General features: G+C 34.2%; 1 protein-coding gene across 1 annotated transcript in view; it reads left to right on the top strand.

Moving 5' to 3' along the window:
* Positions 1-20,424, top strand: part of RALGAPA1 (Ral GTPase activating protein catalytic alpha subunit 1) — a 114,797-nt gene that overhangs the window by 56,222 nt on the left and 38,151 nt on the right. The window contains exons 28-38 of the mRNA XM_031553770.1: positions 930-1,058; positions 1,986-2,111; positions 2,818-2,876; positions 4,536-4,644; positions 6,749-6,859; positions 7,801-7,869; positions 9,921-10,055; positions 10,578-10,761; positions 16,704-17,568; positions 19,067-19,138; positions 19,649-19,772. Coding sequence (XP_031409630.1) covers positions 930-1,058; positions 1,986-2,111; positions 2,818-2,876; positions 4,536-4,644; positions 6,749-6,859; positions 7,801-7,869; positions 9,921-10,055; positions 10,578-10,761; positions 16,704-17,568; positions 19,067-19,138; positions 19,649-19,772 — 1,983 coding nt within the window. The remainder of the gene's footprint in view (positions 1-929; positions 1,059-1,985; positions 2,112-2,817; positions 2,877-4,535; positions 4,645-6,748; positions 6,860-7,800; positions 7,870-9,920; positions 10,056-10,577; positions 10,762-16,703; positions 17,569-19,066; positions 19,139-19,648; positions 19,773-20,424) is intronic.

The raw sequence follows: 20,424 nt of genomic DNA, 5'->3' as shown, positions 1-20,424 counted from the left end.
TTAAACTGAGTGCTGCAGACTGAAACACGCAAGAATGGAGGAAGCACGTATCTCTAATGTCTACTGGTTTTATTTGCTCCCTGATGCAACTGTTCAGCTAATGGGAAAGTAAATTGTCATCACTATATGTCTGGCGTAGTTTATTTCTATATCAGGTATAGAAACTAGCAAACAAAGACGTTTAATCAGAGGAGTAGATCTTACATGTTTTAATATGAACAAGTCTGAAAATATTACATGGATTAAATGCTCTTTTTAGAGATTCACATTACAAGTGTGACTGCTTCACTAAGCCTGCAGACCTATAATTTAATGTGTTGAATGACTATACACCAGCAATGTTATAAAACACTATGTCTTTATATGTGATTGTATTTATATTATGATTCCATAAAAGATACATAAGAAGTTAACACTTCTTTTAATATTATACTAAGGTGACACTTGTTGGAGAGGATTTAAGCATGTTGTTAAGAAGAGATGAGCAAGCTTATCTAGTGGAAAGTGATGACTGGGAGGGTTGGAACTAGATGTTCTTTAAGGTTCCTTCCAACTCAAAGCTTTCTAAGATGCTAAATAATAGCTGGTTATCTCTCTGTCTGTTCTGTAGCTATTTAAAAGAATTGTTAATCATTTATAAAACTCTTACAATCTAAATATTAATTACTTAATACAAAGGTGGTACAGTAGTGTCTAAGATTAAGTATGTATATATACACTGTACTTACATTAAGATGAGTATACATATGGAATGTAACTTTTTTGTGCTACTCCTTGTTGTAGGTAATGAAACCTAGAATGTTCCAATGGTCACAGTGAATTTACATGCTTTTTTATTACCGATTTTCTGTTCAATATCTGCCTTTTTTTTATTATTTGTTCATGTTCTTGACATTCTTTTCCTTTTTTTTTATTCTTCCTCGTACAAGGATATTGTCAATACAATCATCAAGCACTGCTCTCCTCAGTTCTTTTCTCTTAGTTTGCCTGGTGCCACCATGCTTATTATGGATTTCATTGTAGCAGCAGGAAGGGTGGCAGCTTCTTCTTTTCTCAATGTAAGTGTTCAACAGTTCATTCTCATTAATGGGCAAGTTAGAAGGATTTGAGAGAAAACTGAGCAATATTTTTCTTTGACTGGGGTATTAATTTGTCCAAAGAAGTCAATGTAACAGCAAATACAGGCACTGTTAGTGTTTCATTCTAGCATGCTACACATGCAAGTGTCCTTTATGGAAAATGTAATGTGAAGAATACTAAAATCGCTGTTGAAACAGTAATTTTAGAGTTCTAGAATTTATGATTGCCATTTATCTGCACTTCAAAATGTTTTAAAATAAGTGGTCATTTTGGCTATAACTTCGTGTTAGAAATATAGCTATATTTACACACATACATACACACTGCAATGACTTTCATAGTCTGGCTTGAAAACTCCTATGTCTGATAATGTTGGCCTTTTATATCTCCAGTATAGCACCTAGGCATCCTCAGCTTTTTATTGGAACGCTGACGTGATTATCCAAATGCTGTTGACCTTATGTGACTGTATTCCTCAAAGGTCCCTAATACTCCAGTCCAGTTGTCAATGACTTTTGGCTTTTCTCACATAATTCACCTTTTAACTATTTGTGAAATTTGGTTTTACTTAAGGCACTATCAAAGCTGATCTTTGCATCTTTTTATGCTTTTGTCTATCATGTCCAGCAATGTTAGCTGTCCAGGCCTAGTTACTTAGTCATTTTTCTGTAATCCAAATAAATCCTTCATTTCCTCTTGGCCAGCTTGGAAAATAGGCATAGTGTGCGTATGAGTAGCAGTCCACTGGGATATGATCTCAGTTTGCTCAGCTTTAGAGAATTTGGAAAAGGAAAAAAGAGAGAACTGTGCAAAGTTTCAGCCATTGTTCTTATTTAAGGCAGCTAGAAATGTCATCTTTCTGACTGCAGTAAAAATATGTTTCCCCTCACCTGTTTTTCTTTCAGGCACCAAGAGTTGAAGCGCAAGTTCTTTTAGGATCTCTTGTCTGTTTTCCCAATTTATATCATGAACTACCAGCTCTTCACCCAAACATTCCTGACATAGCTGTGTCTCAGTTTACAGATGTTAAGGTGGGAAATTTAAAGACTATTTGAATAGTATTCTGCCACCAATTAAATTACAATATGATGATGTTCCAGGAAATGACTAAATTTTTTCACAAGCTATTTCAAATAGATCCTATAAAATATTGTGAAACATTATACTAATAAACTTACTGAGTGTTTACATAAGCTTTGATAGTAACCTGCAGCTTTAGGGACATTTTTCTGCTGTTCAGTCAGAATTATTCTTGACATCATTCTTAAGGCTGTAGTCACTTGTTCTATGGATACTTCCAAGGACTTTTTTAATTAATAGAATTTTGATTAGGAAAAAAAAAAAGATAATTTAATACCACTACCTCAAAGTAACTAGCAGATGAATACTTTGTGATATCCTTTGTGATTGTTCACAGAAGATAGCTACAGGATGGTCGTTGTTTGTTGGATATTTTTCTTTCTTTCTTTTATTTTTTCCCCATGATACTTCATGGAATTGTTGTATGAATCACCAGAAATTAGGACAGTAACCTGTGAGATGTTCTTGAGTGAGCACAATAATGTACTTCTGTGTCAGACTAGAAATTGATATAGTGGCAACAAACAGTTCTGACCACAGACCTGGAGAGCCAGCTAAATGATGTGCCTGTCTGTATCATAATAAAATTCAAATTTTCTAACATTTTATGTGATTGTGTAATTGGCAAACCAGTGAGCATTTTCCTCTTTGTTTTAGGAGCTCATAATTAAAACTGTATTAAGTTCAGCCAGAGAGGAGCCATCTGGTCCTGCACGGTAGGTCATACAAAAAAGAGCTTCTAAGTTAGTAGTCACTTTTATATATTATACTATTTTGAAGAAGGTAAATTAAAGGTTATAAAGTAAAACTTTGTATTCTATTCATGCTTTTCTTCACTACCATTTAAACAGTGCTCTACTGTTTTAATTCAAAATGGTTTTTAAGTAGCTAAGCTGCTGTCCACCATATTTGAAAAGTCGTGGCAGTCTCACGAAGTCCATGATATTTCTGGGCAAATATCATCCTTGTCTGTGCTTTGAATGCATTCATCTGAATATTCTTGATTTAAAGAAATCAATGAGTAGAACTTCAACAGCAAAGTTTTGATATCGTTAAGCAAGCTATTCTTTATTGGCAGCGCTGGGTTAGTATTGAGATGACTCTCCAAGAATGCTCCCACAGTTGATCATTCGTGAATATGTTATATTTTCATGTGTATTATATATTCATTACATTTCCAAATTCGTTATCCTATCCAACCCCAATGGTTGCCCAACAGACATAGATGTATTTGGCAATCTTCAGTATCATCTAGCCTTTTAGCACCGTGATGGTCCACTGTCAGTCATTCTTAGCCCTTGGGGTGGTCGTTTACTTCCTCCCAACAGTCCTTTTGTCCCAAAGATTGCTGTGGAATGCAAGGACTATGGAGAAGTCTCTGCACGCAAGATAAGGAAGGCAAAGGGGAACATCTTGATGCAGTCTGTCACATTCTAGGCATTCTGTTGTTGTTTCTTTTGCCTTGTTAAAGCAGACTAGCCTTACAACATGCCTCCCCATCTACAATACTACATCACAGTTATCATACAGTGGTGTTGCAAGCATTAACAGAATATTTTGTGTAATTACTTCTTGAAATCATTCTTTACACTTTTTCACTCAGAGGGTGGTAACACACTGGAACAAGTTGCCCAAGGAGGTTGTGGATGCCCCATCCCCATCCCTGGGGGCATTCAAGGCCAGGCTGGATGTGGGTCTGGGCAGCCTGGTATGGTGGTTGACAACTCTGCACATAGCAGGGGGATTGAAACTGGTTGATCTTTTCAATCTAGGCCATTCTATGATTCTATTTCCAGATTTTAGAGGAGGAAGCAACAATAAAAGTTACTTGTAATATTTAATCAGAATGGATACAGTCTTTAGCATTCATTTACTCTTCTTCCATTCATCCTTGGTTATTGCCAATCTAAAAATACTTAAACACATGTGAAGTAATAAGGTACCCCTCTCCCATTTATTTGTCTCAGAAGCTCTAAACAAATATGCACAAACTCACGCTGGGTATGAAGACTTTCCTCCACAGTTTTTTCTTTGTCTTAATAAAATACTTTTTGAAGATAAAATATTAATATTAATTCAAGATGTTAATTCAAAAAATTAAAATATTTGTAAGTGTTAAGAAAAATATTTTAAATCCATAAAACAAGCAGAGATGCAGGAGTTCGTAATTATTTTTTGATTTTTCTGTTAGTCCTTCCTTGCCTTGACAGAGGTAGCTGGGATTTATTGTTTTTTTAAGTTACAGGATTGTAAAAGTTTTTGGTGTAGAAAAAAACATTTATTAGGCTTTAGCAGGACATATCATGAATATAAAAAGAGCGCATATTCTTCTAGCATGCCTTTGAAGTTATTTATCCTCCAACATTGTTTTGCAGATGCGTTGCTCTTTGCAGCCTTGGTATTTGGATCTGTGAGGAGCTAGTTCATGAATCTCATCATCCTCAGATCAAGGAAGCCTTGAATGTGATTTGTGTTTCTTTAAAGGTGAGAGACTAACACTTTCGTGATGTTTTTTACCTTGACTACAAAATCCCATCCGCCTACATTCTTTGTCTGTTCACTTATAAATCTGTGAGCCATTGCATTAGGTAGTATAGTTTCTCAGACACCACCAGATGCGTAGAGGTAGGTACAGTGCCTACACCACATGTATGGAAGCACTGGAAGATGTGTGATTCCTTGTGGTGAAGTTCTATACTCAGTCCCAAACAATCTCACTCAGGCCAGAATTTGTTAGGAAAAAAAAAAGAATCCAAAGACTGATCAAGAGTTTGCATTAAAGTTTAAAGTTTATGTGATTAAACTACCTGTTGAAAGGGAATAATGAGAAGTATGATTTTGGGTAGAGGTAACTTGTTTTTATGACAGAACAGGAATCAACTAGCCTGCTTATTCAGGTATTTGTCTCTGTGGCTGTCTTATAACAGCAATTCATAGTCTTTTTTCCTGTTTACATAGTTACCAGAAATAAAAACATTGATTAAAACTTTGCCTTCTGTTTTTTTGCCTATGCTTCTTTTTTTAGTCTTGTTAGTACCTTAAATGTTAAAAGTTATAGCTCTGCTTTGCAAGAAGCTGGTTTTATTCCAGTATATTTCTCACCTTTGAATTATTGCCATTCAAAAACTTTTATTCTGAAATTCTTATTGTTCCATTCACACTTAATTGCCGAGGTGCTTCAACTTTTTTAAAGCTTTTTTTCTTTCTTTTTTTATAGATATGTGGGATATACCTTTCTCTGATAGGTTAATAGAATTGGACTTGTTAAGAACACAATCTAAGAAGCCAATGAACTAGATCTAACTATTTTTATAACGTAATTATTCTGAATTCAGAGGTCAGCACTTGGCCACCTTGCAGCACACACCTGTCATAGCTTCACTGCTAAGTGAGATTAGAACATGTAAATTGATTTATTTGTCTTTCTCTAAAGGAGGAATTCTAAAGTCACTCATCTTTATCAGATAAATAAAATAGGATTTTTCCTGATAAAAACAGTAGTACCTAATTATTTTCTGGATGATATGTGATTTCTTAGAAATAAGGTTTGCAGTACTTGTTTTCACTAAAGACAGTACTTAAGTAATAAGAATATATTTGAAGTCCTGCAAGTCCCCAAAACCTTGAGGCTATTGCATGTATTTTTTCTTCTGTGAATTCTGTGCTGTCTTCAAAAGTCTGTAGTTTGACTATGCTAATAACCAATTTGAGTATATCTTAAGCTCAGATTTGTAGAATTTTCATGTGCTAGATGAATGAAATTCCTCCATAGAATTGAATTTGTGTTTGATATTTGATGCACAGTTTATCTTTTAATGCAACTATAACACAGGAAGACACCTCGGTTACATGTCCTGTGCATTAACACTTTAGAGAAATATACCTCTGCCTCTTCTTTTCTTTGTTTTTCCCTCATAGGAATTTAGGGCAGCATGTACATCAACTAGCAAGAATGGAGAGCAATTGTACAAATGCACTCATGTCTGCCTTGACTGTAACAGCTCAGGAGCTGTTTAAACCAGGCTTCTGTGCAGTAACATTTTAACTTAAAAGAGTACAGGAAAGAGGAGAAATATAGAAGCCAGAGTGCATTCATTTCCATTTAGACAAGTGCTGTCCGTAACAGTCACTAACAAATAACTGAACAATTAATCTCACTATTTTTAGTACTGTGTCTTGTACATTAGATACTTGACTGTTCACCTACCTCAGTTCTCAACAAAGACCTCTCATTTCAGAATCCTGGGGTTTTTCTCCAGTGATATGTTTATATTAATAATAATGCAGGTAAGAAGTTTGTTCTGGCTTCATTGTATTATCCTAAATAGTCTGAGGTTAAACTTCGAAGAGTTCTTTCCCATTTCCTACATTCTGTGCGACTTACTTTGGTTTGATCCAGATCTTGGATGTTAGCTGATAACATTTGTTTAGGATTATAACATTGTTTCTTTTATATTTTGCAAAAGTTGTTTCTCCTGTAAAGAGTACATTGGATTAATTCCATCATAGGAATTCCTGACCACCTCACAACCTAGCATGCTATTACATGAAGTCACAGTCATCATTACTGCACTATGTTCTTTTCTAGTTTCCAAATAAAACAGTAGCTCAAGTTGCCTGCAGTATGCTGAACATGCTGATACATTATGTGCATAGACTTCAAGTGTATCAAGCTGATTCACCTTTAAGAATTATTCAAGTAAGTAGTTTTGTTTTTTTTTTTAAAGTAAGATATATTTCACTACAATTAAGTACCACAGTATTGACAAGTGTGTTTCACAAAATATGAAACTGATATTATCTTATTGAACATCAATGGTATGGATTCATGTAACATTTACTTACTGACTCCAATGTTAACATGCAAAATGGCTTTAGCATGTCTTTTTTTCTCCAGGATAACTTCATCATTATTTAGATGAGCATATTTTAAATTAAGTAAATTATTTTATATTAGATAATGGCAAATATATATATTTAAGTTTAGTAAGAAAGCAGCTATTTAATAGGCATCTGCAATTGTATTTTGCATATCAATTGATGTGTCAGTGTAAAGCAAATATATTTTTCTTTAATGCACCTTGAATAACAAGGAATTAGGCTACGGCCTCTCTGAGTCGGAGCAGAAAAAAGATAGAGGTCTCCCAGGTAACCAGGAAGGGAATTGTGTGGAAGCTTCTTGAAAGGCATAAGAAGGATATCTCTGCTCCTGTGCAGTCATATTATTGATTAAATGAAAAGAGGTTGTTTACAAGTTCTAGTATTTCAAGAAATACTGAAATTAGTATGGTCCCATACACAAACCATCGGGATAATTCCTGCACCCTACAAATATGTGGAATTAAGTTCTCTTCCTGCCTGAGTATTTGGAATAGCCATGTAAGTGCATTAAACCTAAAGATTTTATGGAACTTATGTTAGTCATACATAACATTTTCCAGATCTGCTCTGAAATTCAATTGAAAGGGTTTTATTTATTAAACAAAAAAAATGGCAAGGAATACTATGATTTGTCTTAAAATAACCTAAATGTAATTCAGCTATGAGTATTGTGTCCTATTTACGTGCTTAAAAAATCACTTTAAACTTAAGTACTTTATTATTTCTAGTTGTAAACAAACTATATTGTATTTTCTCCAGATTCTGATAGCAACAATTACCCATCTTCTACCTGGTACAGAAGCTTCATCCTATGAACAGGACAAGAGGGTAAACATTTTCAGTTCCTTTTTGCTTACAAATAACTTACAAATGTGTGATGGTTTTGTTACAAAATTTAAGATATTCCTTTAAAGCAGGAATCCAGCTTAGTAAATATAATGCAGTATTGTCTTCCCAGACTTACAACAGTATTCTCTATGCAAATGACTTTCTGAATTTTTTGCTGAAAAATATGCTTTTAAAATTAATCGAAATAGATTGCTTTCAGTCTTTAGAAAGTCTCTTCTATCCTTAAGCTAAGCAAGGTAGACTTTTCAGACTTGGCTTATGGTGAAAATATATTTTCAACTTCTTGGGAGTACATTTTAAAATACTCAAAAGGTTGTGAATTTTTATTACTTCAAGTAAATTTTTCAGCAAGACAGTCTGTAATATTCAGATGAATTTAATTGTTGACATCCTTCAAAACAATTGCTGTCTTTTCATATTTTCAGTGGATCTGAGTCCCCTGTTTATGATGGACTCTTTCTTCAACCATCTTATACTCTCAGCCGTGCTTTCTGCCTCCAGAAAGTTTTATCTTCTCTGAGTTATGTAGTTTGCTCCAAAAGTAATCTGTCCTATTTATTTCCAACAGATACAAGGAGTGTAATAATGCTGTTTAATAGAGCAAATTCTCAACTACAAAATAATATTTTTCAACATAATCACCTCCACTAGCTTTGCATTTTCAGTGAAGGACAAGAGCCTCCATGCTGTGCTCATAAAAATTTGCACTAGCAGAGGTAACCTGCTATTACCACTACTTTCAGAGCAGCCTTTGTATTTGGCTTTGTTCTTGGGTTAGGGTACCAAGAACTGTAGGACACAATGGTTATTTCAATTTTGTCCCTTTCTGGATCAGTTTATCTATGGAAGTTCTGATCTTCTGGACTTCTCATTGCAGTTAGAACTGCAATTCATACGTTGATCATTTTGGCCACAAGATCTCCATTTCATCTCTCCTCTTTGCTTGAGAAGTCAGTAGCTGTTTTAGAATATTGAAGTATATCATGTTAACCAACTTTCAAGTTGAGGATAATTCCCATATGCGAAAACATTCCCCATGAATGAATGCTGATCATTTTATGCCAAATACTGCATCAAAAACGTACCAAAAATATGTTGAAATATTTTGACAAACTTAGTCCTAATGGCGTTCACAAAAATTGTTTTAATGTAAAAATAATTGGAGACATTCATTGTTCAGTTTATTTTATGGTGTCTTTGTGAGGCAAAGTTGCAGTGTATTACGTGAAACGATTAAGATGTTTATGCATCTTTTATTAGTGAATTGCTTAGGTGGGTTTTCTTTGAAAGATGTACATTTGGAAAATATTCTAGAGAATCCCACATCTATTTATGTGAATTTTTTCCTCTTCCACAGCTAAATTTTAAAAATTAAAAGCAAATATTTGTAGTAAGATATTAATAATTTGGTGTGTGTATCTTAATCTATCTCTGTTCTAGTCTTTAAAAATATCCCCTAGAGGGAGTTGGTTCTTTTCCTGACTGAGTAGAGTACAATAGAGAAAGCAGTTGTATTACTGTCAGACGATACCTCATGCTGTGTAGCAACATTGACAAGTTGTGAAAGAAATTCTCTATTATTTATAAAACAGTAAATGTATGAACAGTGAATTTGTCCACTTTTGTGTAATCCTTGATTCACTTTAAAGTGAATTTACATTCAGAATAGTATGTCTGCATTAACTTGTATGTGTCCAATCTATCATTTTGTAAACAGCATCCTGCAGACCAATTCTGAAGAATCATGGGTATCCTCATAAGCACTGTAGCCACTTTGTCGTAATGAGGAACTGTTGTATGGATAATCTTTGTTTAAATATTATTAAAATAAAGCTAAAATTTTTACTCATATTGTATAGCATTTGAACATACTGTGGTTTTTAAACAAGTGTGACCTGTAATGTCTGCGTAAGTTTGCCAGGTTCTCTAAATTGAGAAAAGAAAGCGAAACAGAGAAATAAAATACAGTGATAACTGTGAGGTAGCAAGTGCTGTTTTAATTGATTTGTAATTGAAAGTGTTTGTTATAGTTGGTAGTTTCCTTACTTCTGTGCTTATTGGATTGGATAATGGCCTTGCCATTAAAGACCTTGCTGCAGCCTCTTCACGCTACAGGAGCAGAAAATGATAAGACTGAGAGATCTGTTCTCAATTGTATTTATAAGGTACATGTTTCTTTACTTGCTAAATCAGAATTTCTAGACATGAAGGAAGCGTCAGCTTTCATGAAAACAAAGACAGAACTTTTCTGTAAACTAACATTTTACCACTGAAATTTGGAGTGTTGTCTTAAATCTTGTACATTTTGTAATTAACTTTGTGATCATTGGTATATTTGGAGTTTTTAATATTGTCTTACCACATTGTGATTAACTATATTAGATTATATATGCTATACCAGTAGCAGACACTTCTGTTGTAGATGAGCAGCCATGCATTTAAGGCATAAGAAGATGTAGCTTTTACGTACCAAACAATTTTCTTATCAGTAAGCAAAACAAAGTTATCTTTACAGATATGGGTTTGTTTCTGTAAATTTCAAGCATCTAAAATTTCCAGGATTTTGTCCTGCCTACCTACTTCTAACAAATTAATTTCAGTGTAAATAAAACTAAATCTAATTTCTTATAAAACCATCAAATAGAAATTTCAGTAATTAATGTAATGAAATCCTGTTTTTGTTCTAGGTTCTACATGGATGTGTCTATGGATCTCAGTGTTTTAGTAACCCCAGATATTTTCCCCTAAGTCTTTCTGATTTGGCATGTGTGGATTACGATCCATTTATGCATTTAGAAAGCTTGAAGGAGCCAGAACCACTGCATTCTCCAGACTCGGAGCGTTCTTCTAAACTTCAACCAGTCACTGAAGGTTTGTCAAACTGCTTAAGTACACTTTCTTTCAAAAAGGTTTTAACCTTATTTTCCACTACTGGAGTGTTTGTTTACAACATAAGTTTTAAGTCATACCTTGACACTAGATAGCAACATAATTTTGAGCAATTGCTATTTGATTAACTGCAGTAAGTATCTTCTGAAGAATGTGAAGATCAATTTGATATGGATTCTTCTGTGCTCTGTATCAACAAAAAAATTCGAGTACTGGAACATGAATAAGCTTTATTTTTCAGCAGTTACTTTCAGTAACTTTTTTATTTTGGGAATTTTATTCCTTTTTCTGAGAGTATTTTAGACTGAGAGTATTTTTTTCTTTTCTAAGCTTGCAATATTTTAAGCTTGCTGCTAATTTTTTTTGACTTACTATACTTCATTGTTGATCTCTTTATGCTTTTAGAAGAGAAATTTTCTTTCATCTGTTTGGAACCTTAAGAGACCTGGGAATTAACTTTTTCTTCAGATCTCAAAAACAAAAATAAATCAAGAAACTAAGATACAGAAGAAGCATATCTAGTAGATATGAAATGGCTACATCGGGAAGAAAATTGAAAAAGATGAGATTAATACAGGCACCAGAAACTCTGTGTAGTGCTATTCTCCAACCATATTAAGTTGTTCCATTTAGGCTTCCTTAAAGGTATTAAGAACCAGATAAATGCAGAAGCTCTTTGTAGCAGCTGTGTGCTAACAGCAGGTGATTTTGTGGTCTGTAGTGACTACGTGCTGTTTTTTATGTAGAGAAAATGGCTAATCATTGTGCCCTTGTCTAAGGCATGCTTCATCATCCTCAAGTACTTTTTTGGCCAAAGAATTCTAAACATAGAGCTGTCCCCTAATAAGCTCAGTATTGGATTGAACAAGTCTGATTTGAGAACTATTGGCAGGAAGAGCTGTAATTATTAAATTTACTGAAGAATGAAGCAAGGTACTATAGTTGGCTTTTTGTCAAATGGCTGTGGTTCTTATTAGTAAAAAGTAATCATCTGCTGGGTCAGAATGAAAGAGGCTTCGAAAGATTCATTCTGTCCTAATTACAGTCTCACCTATACATATTATGTAAAGCTAATATTTAAAGCATTTGCCAAAATTAACTTCCACCGCATGTTCTATTACAATGTGGAGAATTGTAGTAGCTTTTTATGCCTGGCATCTTTTGTATTCTGTAATAATCTGTAATTATGGGTTTGCAGCAAATGCTGTGTGGCTTGTTTAATCTGACAATCTGAAAAGACAACCCTGAATAGATTTCTCTTTAAATGAATGCAGTTGCACAAAGCCTTAGCATCGATATCTTCATTTCACATTTCTGTATGTGATCTGTTCTTTTACGATTTCTTGTTAAATTTCTAAATAAAAGTAATTTCAGGTGTTGCTTTTCTCTGTCCAGATAAGTTAAAGAAGCCCATATCTTTTTAAAGTTTCACAGCTCTGGAATTTTAAGTCAGTTTGTGAAATTTAGTTGACAGATGACAGTGCTATAATGCAACCCTGGTCTTCCAACCATGGCACTTCTAGCCTACACTGGCATTTTCTAACCCATCACAAAACATCTGTTCTCTCTGGCAGTGAGGGATGTAAAGTTTGTGTGTAGTGACCAGTCTTGGACTCATTCAAGAACAAGATGAGTCAGGTAGCGCAAACTAGCAGTGGAGTAGTATGCCACTGGGTCAACTTCTTATTTGATAGAGTACAAGTACTATTGTATTTTTTTATGAAGATTATGGAAACAGGTAAAACAACAGTTGTAGGGAAATCAAAGACAGGATGGGGATTGCTAGACTCTTTCCTTAAGATCACAAGCAAAAATGAAAGCATTGAAACAGCATTATTTTAAAGACAGGATGGTTTTTATCAGTTGAAGAGATGACTGACATTCCCACTTATGCCTCCCATTGTTCAAGATCAGTCGTGTTATGGTTATGTATCAGTTCATTTTATGGATACTTACCCACAGTATGATGCAGGATGAAACAAGTATGTGGACTTTCTATGATACAGGTATACTGTGGGGACAAGATGTATTCGGAGGTTAGAGCAAGCTGCCAATAAACAACAGGACAAAGATTTATTAAACCCTCTGGAAATAGGCAACAGCAGGAGAGAAGACAGCTATGCCCATGTTTGTTTCAATAACTTTCCAAGGGCTGTCTCAAAGGAAATGCTATACCTAGGATTACCACTGAAACTGTTTTTCCTCCTTTTTATACGTTTCAGGTGAAATGGTAAATTGCAGTGTAAGGTCCATGAAGAACAATTTTGAAACTGTAATAAGATATTAAAATGTTACATTTAGGTCAGAATGAACTTTTAGCAGCTGAAAGTAAGCAGCTTTTCTTGCATTATCATAACTTCCATAGTTGAAGTCTGTGGTGTTTTTGTACTAGTACAGAATCACAGGGCATATCTACCTAAAGGCTGATGAACAGATCCTCTAGCTAGCATAATCAACAGCTTCCCCTAGCTACAATATAAGCATATGGCTGTTTATGCTAATTATCTGCACCTGTCTAGCTTAAATTCAGCATCACAGCGATACAGGTTTGCTTTCTCCAAGGAGGATAGTGTTACAGCCATTCACTCTAGAGTTTAGTTGTATTCTGCCATGATCTGCTTACCTGCTTCTGATCTTTTACCTGTCATTATAGAACAATGAATGTATGTGAGGGAGAATTAAAATGGAATCTTTTGTTAGAATATTTTTAATTGTTTATATTAAATAATAAAAAGATTTATGAGAAGTAAAATTGAGGTTTTTTGTGATGCTAACATAAGTGAGAAAGGTGGTTACATGAAAATATGTGAATATCTGCTACATATCTTCTAATACTGATTAATAGCAAAGTCAGACCAATGAATTCTAGTTGGAAGGAAATAATATTTTACAGGAATTTTTTTTGCAATTTTGGGCAGAAACACTTTGAGTCCTGTTCTTCATAGATCACAAATCTGCTAAGGATAAATGAGATTGGAAAGGCAGTAGTTCCATCGCATAGTTTCAGTGATATATTAGTTACTGATTTTGTGTGTTTTTTCCCATTTCTGTCATTTCTTCAAACACTTTTTTAACAGTTTTGTTTATATTGATCATTTTTCCTAATATGTTTCAGTTTCTAAGTAAATGATCTTCTCCATCCAATATAAATTTAGTCTTTTCTTTAAAAATTAGGAAAATTATGTACTTTTGCTTTACTTTTAAAGCTTTGATGCTGATTGCCTTTTTTACTGGAATGAGACAAAAAAAACCACCTTTTAAAAAAATAGTTTATGCATGGTACATCCAGATTAGCATAATTTGTGTTTTGTGAAATTTATTCTAAAGAGAGGTTCTTCCTATACCCGTAGCTTAAAAATAGAACAGGGTAAGACTTTCACCAGCTAGTGTAAAATTTAGATATCTAAGCTATGTTGAACTTTCTAAGGCTCCTTGTAAAAGTAATGGAGAAAAAGGAAAATTTCCAGAGAATGATTTGTCTCATTTCTCCAATTTGTGTTTATTACTGAGATGAATCACTGTGTACAGGTGCTTCATTCTTTTAGAGGGCTAAAAGGATAAACAGAGTTAAATTTGCCTTCAGTCATTACTTTTTCCTTCTACTATATAACTGCAGTTGTTTAGAAGCTGTTCAGCCAAAGTTGAAATAAAGAGTTAACAACACATCCTAAGGAAATTCAGGAATCATCCATTCCTGGCACTGATACAAATTAGTGCTGATAGACCTTCGTTCTTCTCACAAAAGAGGTAATTTCAGGAACTGAGAAAAATAGCCAATATAACATGCTTCTAGCAAATTACCAAGTGATCATGTACACATACAAATTGCATTGCCCAAGTGAGAGACTGTACCATTGTAAAGAGAGCAGAGATGTGTTCAGTCAGTATTACATATTGGCAAACCATCCAGTAATGTGTAATGGTACGAGTTAGTTTGTAGAATTTGTGGTAAAGTTCTGATGGTTCCATTATTGCATATTTTGATCTGCCCTGCAGAAACACAGTATGTGGTTTGGATATGCATTTTAAGAGTCCTAGTGGAATGTCCAGTTGTTCCTGTTTGAGGAGGTGTGCTTATATGATCAAAATGCTAAAATGTGTCCTTTATGTTACAAAGTTGATTTAAAACTGAGAAGTGAGAAGTACTGTACTGGTTTTTAGAGGAGGCTTTTATAGATTTATATTCCAGTTCTTTTTTATTTAAATTCAAGAATAAAATTTTTACAGAATGACTGTGGTAATATCATTCCTTGTATCATTATATCACCTTTCCTTTCTGTATGCTGTGAAGCTTGTAAGGGAGTATCTTTAGTAATATAGACACAAGGCAATCATTATATGGTTTGAGATTTTTAGGATTTGCCAGAAAACAATAATAGTGATATCTTACAAACTATGGAATCCCCCATTTATTTCATTGTTTCATTAGAAATACACTAAATGCAATTAAACTACTCAGTGTGAGACTTCACCTAGCTGGGAAGCTCACATCTGCTCCTAGGAACATGAGAAAAGTATTTTCTTACTTATCTGTGCATTACCAAGCTGTAAACATTTGGCATAAATCTACTGACAAAGATGAGCCTGCATCTGCACTCTCCAGGTGCTGGCTAGTACTACATTCGTAAATTATTCTTCAAGCATCCAACTTGATTTCTCTTTCTCTTGTATATACATTTGCTTACAATTCCTTCTTATGTTTCAGCAGATGGCACTGTAACTTAATTTCCTTGTATGCTATCAGTATCTGAGCATTTAATTCAGCTTCACTGAATATTTTTGTTTATTAATTTTTAAACCACAAGAAGGCTGTAGATAATCTTAAAAAAAAAAAAAATCCACACATAATATCGAATTTGTTTTTATCAGTTTCCAAGACCTAAACTCATCAAAATATTTGAATTTTTTTGAGTTTTGGAATAGGGTAGAAATTAAGTTGATTTTACCAGTTATTAACAGACTGAGATGTTTTGCTTTTTGCAGTTCAAATCTAGTACTCCCTAAAAGGTATGGAAGAGCCAGAAATCCAAGTGCTCCTTACATGCTTTACCCAAATCTTGGAAGAAATATAAAAGGAAATTTGTTTACTTCTGCAGATACTAAATACATCCAGTACTTCAGAAACTGTCATGATGGATATGCATTACAAAAATTTAGATAGTGTTGTATACAAGTGGAAGGTATTCAAGAGAGAATGTTAAGTGGCAAAGCCTTAGAGAAATACCAGTAAATTTCACAGGATAAATATAAGATGGGCACTTTTAACTTCTCTTTCCAACTGGAAAAACTTGGAGAGAAACTTTTAAAAATGCAATTAGGGTGTTAGTTTTGTCTTTTTTTTTTTTTTTAAGCATTGCTAATGTTGTTATGTTCAGTATAGGTAGCCTAGTCTTTGCTGTGGTACTTTAAAATTATCTAGTGTTATTCTCAACCTAATCTGCATCTGTATGCTCCCCGGGGAAATTAAGATGAATTAGAGATTTTGTCCATCTATGTTCCTTTGCTTTTTATAGGGTAATGATGTGCAGAAATAATTAAAAAATAAATAAATAAATTGCAATTTGAAATGATCTTCTTACAACATAATTATGATCTCTACTTCATTAGTAATTTAAGGTTTATTTTCACTGGACTAAAGAATGCTACTGTTTATTTTAGGACCATGCTGATTACCAACGTATGATAGGGAACTATACTAGGAAGTAAAATAATTAAGATGCTTCTTTAATTGTGTTAAGACTTTTCATGCTAGTTATATATCAAATCAATGTTTATCAAAAATATAGTTTCCTAATACTACCTTGCTGTTTGCATTGCTTATCCTTTCTTTTAAACTCCCAAGGAGGAAGAGGCCAAAAAAACAAGTAAATCTCAGTGTTGTTTCCTTAACTCTTACTTGAAAACCTATGTTCTTTCTCTTACAGTGAAAACTCACATGCAACAAGGATTAATTTCTGTTGCTGCTCGTACTGTGATCACACATCTAGTCAACCACTTAGGCCATTATCCTATGAGTGGAGGACCTGCTATGCTAACTAGTCAAGTGTGTGAAAATAATGACAATCCATACAGTGAAAGTCCTGAACTGTCTCCTGAACTATTTGAGAACCCAAACCTTCAATTCTTTGTGTTAAACAATACTTCCTTGGTGTCTTGCATACAAATCCAAGCAGAAGACGACATGCCTGGGGGAGGACTATCTGCTGGACTTGCATCTGCTAATTCAAATGTCAGAATCATAGTGCGTGATCTATCTGGCAAATACTCATGGGATTCAGCCATTTTGTATGGACCATCATCCTTATGTGCATCTTCACAACAAACATCTTTTGCCCTTTCATTATCTCAGCAAGAAAAAACTGAAGATCCTCTTTCTTCTTTTGAGCATGTGGAGGATATATCTGCAAGGGATGGAATTACACTCCAAGTAAAAAGGAAATTCAGAGACACTGTACCAACATGGGATACAATTAGGGATGAAGAAGATGCCCTTGATGAGCTCTTGCAGTATTTAGGTGTTACAAGCCCTGAATGCTTACAGAGAACTGGAGTCTCACTCAATATTCCTGCTCCTCAACCAGTCTGCATCTCAGAGAAGCAGGAGAATGACGTCATAAATGCAATTCTGAAACAGCACACAGAAGAGAGAGAGTTTGTTGAAAAACATTTCAATGATTTAAATATGAGGGCTATGGAGCAGGATGAGCCAACATCGCAAAAGCCCCAATCAGCATTTTACTATTGCAGACTACTTCTCAGTATACTGGGAATGAATTCTTGGGATAAAAGGTAAAGATGATGAAACCGCATTTTTATTAACTCTTTTTGAAAGAATTGTGCTGCTGATAGTGTGTAAGAATAATTGTTCATAGAGTGGGTTCAGCCAAAAATATTCTTGGCCAGCCAACAGAAGCAGAGGGATTTTGTAACTTGCAGCTAAAGGAAAATGGCAGTTTTCTTGTGTATTTCAGCCTGTCATTTAGAGAGAGGTAAAGGGGAGAAGCCTATTGGCTTTATTGCTACTTTCATTCTCAGTATTGGAGGGAGATTTGAAGGAGTTGTATCTTTTCTAATAATCCTTTCATCAGCTGTACTAATCTGTACTACCATTGGTAGACATGGCGTATTTTTACTTTCTTTGCTTCCCTTGTATGTTCTTGCAAAAATTGTTACATTTCTATGCCAGAATGAGTCTTTGAAAGTGTCACATTCTCAGCTATTGTGTTGCTAGATGGTGTCCTGCTGCTTTGCCTGCTAAGAGCATGCTTGCATGCAGCTTTCTTGTTAGTTAACTAGAAAAGTATCTTCTACTATTTATTTTGACATTGGCAATGTTGAGGTATTGTTTAGAACAGGAGACAAGCCATTTTTGGTTATGAACTTAAATGTCTCTGCTTATGTTATCATGATTTGTGTTTAGGTGTATTTAGATATATGTGCACATGTATGTAGATATGTAAAATATTAGCATCCTAGAATTTAAGAGTCTGAAACCTTCTTTTGCCATATCTGTCAAATTCTGTATTACAGACATTGAAATATTCTCTTACTTTGAAGGAAAATGGATATTCTGTAACTTATGTCACCAAGTTACTACTGGAATCAAATTTTTTTTCTTCAAAAATTTTGGCGTTATGACCTTTAACTCCTCAAGGCAGTCTGTTTTGAACACCGCTGCTCTTAAATTCATTCCATTGTGTTTTATAGGGAATATTTAAAGTGCTTTTTTTATTTTTAGAAGTGTCTTCCTTACTGTAACATATTGTTTTGTTTTTTTCTTTAAATTGTTAAAGCTGGCTGGGTGACTTCTGAGCTATATTCTGTTCTCTTCAGTAATTCAGAAGAGCAAAAGTTCAGTATTTAATGCACTAACTCCCTAGAACAGTGGATTGCGGGAGTGTCTTTTGTCACTAAACACAAATGTTTTGGCCTGGTAAAATGTGCAGATTGTATAGGTGTCAAAAGCCATTCTGCCCATTCTTCTACAGGGAGCAGATTGATTGCTGCTGTATCCAGTAGGTTGAATGAAGAAGACAGAAAGAAAGGAAGAAAGTTTGCTTTCAAGATTATAGTGGATATAGAAGATTTCCTGGAGTTAAAAAATGGCTTAGTATTTTTTTTTTTTTTAAGATACCTTAATCATTTTATGTAAGAAAGGATAGTCGAAAAGGCAAAAACATTTGTTGGCTGTTTCTACTTGGACTTAGCAATGTTCTTGTACAGTTCTTTTGCTGTTCTGATGTTTCATAACTGAACAAGTAATAAAGTTACGAATTTTTCTATTTAGAAGGAGCTTTCATCTCCTGAAGAAAAATGAGAAGTTACTTCGAGAGCTCAGAAATTTGGATTCAAGACAGTGGTAAATTCTTCTAATTGCTACCCTACCTTATTTGTTTTATGTGCTTCTATTTAAATGGCTGTAATTTGCATAGATGAGAGAATTGAGCTGATGTTAAAAATAATTTTTTAAACTTTTATATATATTGCAGTATATTGTAGTTGTTGTTACACTGAAGTTATGTTAATGTTACTGGTAGAGTAAAAATCTACAGGTCAAATATCATGAAATAGAACAAATTTCAAAATAACTTGAATTTACTAGCATCTGGATATGTGTAACATGGGATAGTTTTAAAACATCAATATGTGTCTACTTTTTTAGTTTAGCCATTTTCTGACACCATTTGTATTTGAAGACATGGAATTGTAGGTGGAGTTGTAGCATAGAATTAAAAAGTTTATAGCTGTACTTTACTTCCACAGTCTTTTTTGGAATTTAAAAACCCAAGCTCTATGTGCAGTGGTTTGCATATTTTGGTTTCATATTAGCAAAGGCACTGTTATGTGGTGACCATTCCATTTTTTACAGCCGAGAAACCCACAAAATTGCAGTGTTTTATGTTGCTGAGGGACAAGAAGATAAACACTCCATTCTTACTAATACTGGGGGAAGTCAAGCCTATGAGGATTTTGTAGCTGGCCTTGGTTGGGAGGTATTTATTCAATTTTTTAATTCTGAATTTGTTTACAGAGAAAATGATATATTCCTACAGTTCTTTGGCTCTTTAAATCACTTACAAGTACTGTTTCTCTAATAGAGAAGAATTCTTATTTTGTTAGCAGTAATAGATATTTAATTCTAAGCTCTTTCAATTTGGAAAAGTTTATGCAGGCAGGGATTATTCATTAATATGCAATTCTGTACTCCATGGACTAATGGGGAGGTATCTTGATTGCCCTGTGGCCTGTAAGGTATGAAGTTCACTGAAGCTATAGTTTTGTTCAAATCTGTGAATCTTAAAAATATGAGAATGCATCTTTACTCACGTTCTCTTCTAGCTCCCTTCCATTGCAGTTATGTGCGTGTTCAAGCACTCCACTCTCTTCACATGTTTGTCATATACCCCATCATCTCTACAGCACTTCAGCTCTTCAGTCAGTAGTCTGATATTGCTAAAAAGATTTCCCTTTTTCATGTCCTTTGTTTCTGACTGCAGAAGATTAACACAGCTCTGTTTCACAGAAATACAGGAATCACTCCTGCTTCTGGCTGGCTATGAAAAGTGGCCATCAATTTTTAAAATTCAGTTGAAAATGGATTTAAAAAAAAAGTTATATATGAAGATTGCGTTTATCACCCGATCT

This window comes from Meleagris gallopavo, chromosome 5 (assembly GCF_000146605.3).
Source record: "Meleagris gallopavo isolate NT-WF06-2002-E0010 breed Aviagen turkey brand Nicholas breeding stock chromosome 5, Turkey_5.1, whole genome shotgun sequence".
Taxonomy (NCBI): domain Eukaryota; kingdom Metazoa; phylum Chordata; class Aves; order Galliformes; family Phasianidae; genus Meleagris; species Meleagris gallopavo.
This window is presented reverse-complemented; position numbering and strand designations above follow the sequence as displayed.